Source organism: Pyrgilauda ruficollis, unplaced genomic scaffold, assembly GCF_017590135.1.
Source record: "Pyrgilauda ruficollis isolate IOZ18807 unplaced genomic scaffold, ASM1759013v1 scaffold35, whole genome shotgun sequence".
Classification (NCBI taxonomy): Eukaryota; Metazoa; Chordata; class Aves; order Passeriformes; family Passeridae; genus Pyrgilauda; species Pyrgilauda ruficollis.
In genome coordinates this window covers 7,103,151-7,106,451 of record NW_024524934.1, presented here as the reverse complement: position 1 = coordinate 7,106,451, position 3,301 = coordinate 7,103,151, and the positions used below count along the sequence as shown (strand labels likewise).

The 3,301-nt window shown below is 40.8% G+C and overlaps 1 protein-coding gene across 1 annotated transcript; it reads right to left on the bottom strand.

The window, feature by feature from the left end:
* Positions 1-778: 778 nt before the first annotated feature.
* RNF182 (ring finger protein 182) lies at positions 779-2,544 on the bottom strand. The gene has a single exon (XM_041475476.1). The coding sequence runs from the start codon at positions 2,542-2,544 to the stop codon at positions 1,807-1,809; it is 738 nt and encodes a 245-aa protein (XP_041331410.1). The 3' UTR covers positions 779-1,806.
* Between the last annotated feature and the right edge of the window lie 757 nt (positions 2,545-3,301).

Here is a 3,301-nt window from a genome sequence, read left to right as displayed (position 1 = left end):
AATTTTCGCTGTAAGTTTTCTTCTCACATATGTGTCTATATGTACATACACACACATATATATGCACTATTATAAAATGAGGGTCAAGAAAAGCAGGACCTTTACATTTCCACATTTTCTCTGTTTGCAGTAGGAATAAAACTGCAGATACCACCTGTGCCATCTACAAAAATTGAACCAGCTTAACTTCAAATCCTCTTGACAGGCTCTGCTTTTCCCACTGTCATTTTTTCATTCTTACCAAAGTCTGATTGCTCTAAGAGTATATTGTTAGGCCATACATTCAATTTTCATGCAACAAACCCCTCTCCCTTTTACACTGCCCTGAAATGACTAAGTCTTGTGCCAGACCCAAAAACCAGGCTTGCACTGCTCAACTCCACTCTGCTGTGCACAAGAAAACCAGTTTGCAGCTGTGGTGTTGCTAGACCTAGTTATACACATAAACATTAAATATTACTTATTTTTGTGTTCTTCCAGTAGTTCAAAAAATAGCCTAAACCATGCAACATACAAGCAAGCCTTACAGGGCCTGGTTCTATTTGGGGAATGGTAAAGTGTCAGTAATTCCTCTGAGCTCCACTAATGGAGAGATGCTAATTGCCACATCTAGATTGCCATCAACTCACAGTGGTGACAGGGGGAGTTCAGAGTATTAAAACATTTTGAAGGACTATGCCTTAAACAGAAATCTTCCAAAAGTCACATTATCTCCTTACAGTACTCATTCTGTGAACTCAGAACAAAAACAAACAAACAAACTCACAAACCCAAAAAATCAACCAAACAAAACCCCAGTTAACCATTTCAGATTTTTTTTCCTCGAATTTGTGTTACTGATTGAAGATCTGTTTCCTAATGGTTCAGAATAAAAGTCTATCTTGATAGCTAAAGTCACATAAGCCAAATTCTCCAGAACAACTACCACAGAGTAGATGTGCATGAGGTTGGTCATCCACTAGGAAGGACTGGTGGCTTGGAAATGTCAATGCTGGGAGGGAGGGTAAGCATAACAGAACATAGCTAGAGAAATCTGCAGAGCTCTGAACCCTCAGAGGGACGCCTAAGGTGTGTACACTGAAATAAGTGCACCTGGAGAACAGCAAACACGTGGCTGCGTCCCCAGAAGTACTCATTAGCAGGAATATTTCACAGTGAGCTGCAACTCTGTGACAAGGAAAATTGGGCTTCTCTTTGGGGAAAGTGTTCTGGAGACAGGTTTTTAACATTAAAAAAAAAATATTGGCCTCCCACAAGTATTTTTGCTGTAACAAGAACTAAAAAATTGGTAGTTTGTTTTATTATTCTTATAATACTAACTAATAGAGTGATTTAATTTTCTGTAAATGATTATGGTTTATAAATAACAGATATTTCAGAGCATGAGATGCTTTGGGTGAAGAGATGCAGTACTTGCATCTGGAAGGTGTCTGCTACAGTAATTTCTTCCTGGGTGAATCCTACAGCATGAACTGACTTGATCAGTCCAATACAAAACAAAGTCCTACTCATTTAAACAGTGGCAGCAGCAGCAGGCACCAAGTTTGGTGATTTTGCTTTATGCCTTTCTAAAATTCAGCCCTTCAAAATCAACATGTAATTTTTATTCCAGTTCTTAGCTCAAAAAATGCTTGGGGTGAGGGATGTCAAATTCAGTTGGAAAAAAAGGGACCATGTAACTAGGGCCACTGCTTCCATTTAGTGGGATGGACAATAATAATAAATAAGAATACAAAGAATACAAAAACAGGATAAATCAACTATGCTACACATCTGGTAATACACCTTTTTTTACTGCATTTGTTATCAAGATGACATGCAGTCTAGAACTTCATGGCAAACACACTGGCAAAAGCCATAAATCATGAGAATAACAAGGCTCGAAGGAACAAGGCTTACAAAGACAACCCCAAGGGTGACTTTCTTGGATACCAGTAAATAAATCCCTAAAGGCAAGGAGCTAAAGTACAGCAGCCCTAGCAACCACACTAGCACCCGAATCGAGGTCTGGAAGAGCAAAGATGTGCAGTTCCACACTGTCCAGTTGTGAGACACAGTTGCAACAGAGTCAAAACTTGTAGGCCTGTAAAATTCCACCACGGGGGTTGAGTTCAGAGTCTGGGGACTTTCTCTTTGTACTTCCATGATTGTTATAACCAGGCAATTAGAAGAGGTGTGAGAAGGGCTAACCAGAGATGCCAGCCTTTTGGGAGTCAACAACAGTTCTGTTGGGTTGTCTGGTAGGCACTTCTTTCCCTTTCCCCCACAAGCTAAATTCAGAAGGATATTGTTGTCGTCAGGAAGACTACTAACCTCATCGTCTGGCAGGCACGTTTCAAACCTGCAGAACGGGCACACTATGACTCCTTGTGGGGAATCACCGAAGTCTATGATCTTGCAAAGGCATTTGGCGCACACTCTGTGACAGCACTCCAGCACTTTGGGTTTTCTCTGCCGCAGGTTGTAGCGGTTGTAACAGATCTTGCACTCAAGCTCGTCTGAGCTCTGGGTCTCCACGGACTCCTCTGGTAGCTGAGTGGTCATTTCTTCAGATGGTTTTCAGACTCGTTTTTTCTCAGAAAGAGAAGTCAAGGGACGAAGAGGTCACTCAGTCTTATTTTAGAACATTTTCCTATCACCCATCTCAAACAGAAAAAGAGGAGATGACATCATTGAAAAGCATCAGTAGACATCATCCATTTTCAGCTTATCCTAGGGATTGTGCAGTGCATGCCCTTTACTCTGAGCCAGGCGTCCATCTGAAAAAGCCAAAGAGGAATTTTTGTTGAAATCAAAGGCAAAAACAGGAAAGGAAAGGGGAAGGGGAAGGGGAAAAGTAAAGGGAAGGGGAGAGAGGAAAACGGAGAGGGAAAGCTTTAGCAAATGAAGTACACAAGTTCTACTTTTTATAACCTCAGCTTTTTTTGCTAAATCTACCTCTAAGGTAGCTTTTTTCTGTGGCATATGAGGCCTACATAACAGTCACCATGATGAAACTTAGCATCATAGTGCATGGATTTATTTTAGAGTTGAAGCTCTGAGTGGTTCAGCCCATGAAGTTCTCAGCAGAATCTGCAATCTAATCACTGATCTGTGACCATTTATTTAAACTCTGGTTTCCCAAGGAAATGAGACTTGACACCTGGAGCTTTTGGTCTTTCCTGGTAACTTGTGAACCTGCTGTCCAATTTCAAACAAATCAGCAGAGGGGCCACAGTACTGAAGATAATTAAGTTGCTAAAAAGAAATGAACACTGGCAACTGGGTAGAGGAGAGATATTTACAATTAGTACCATTTATC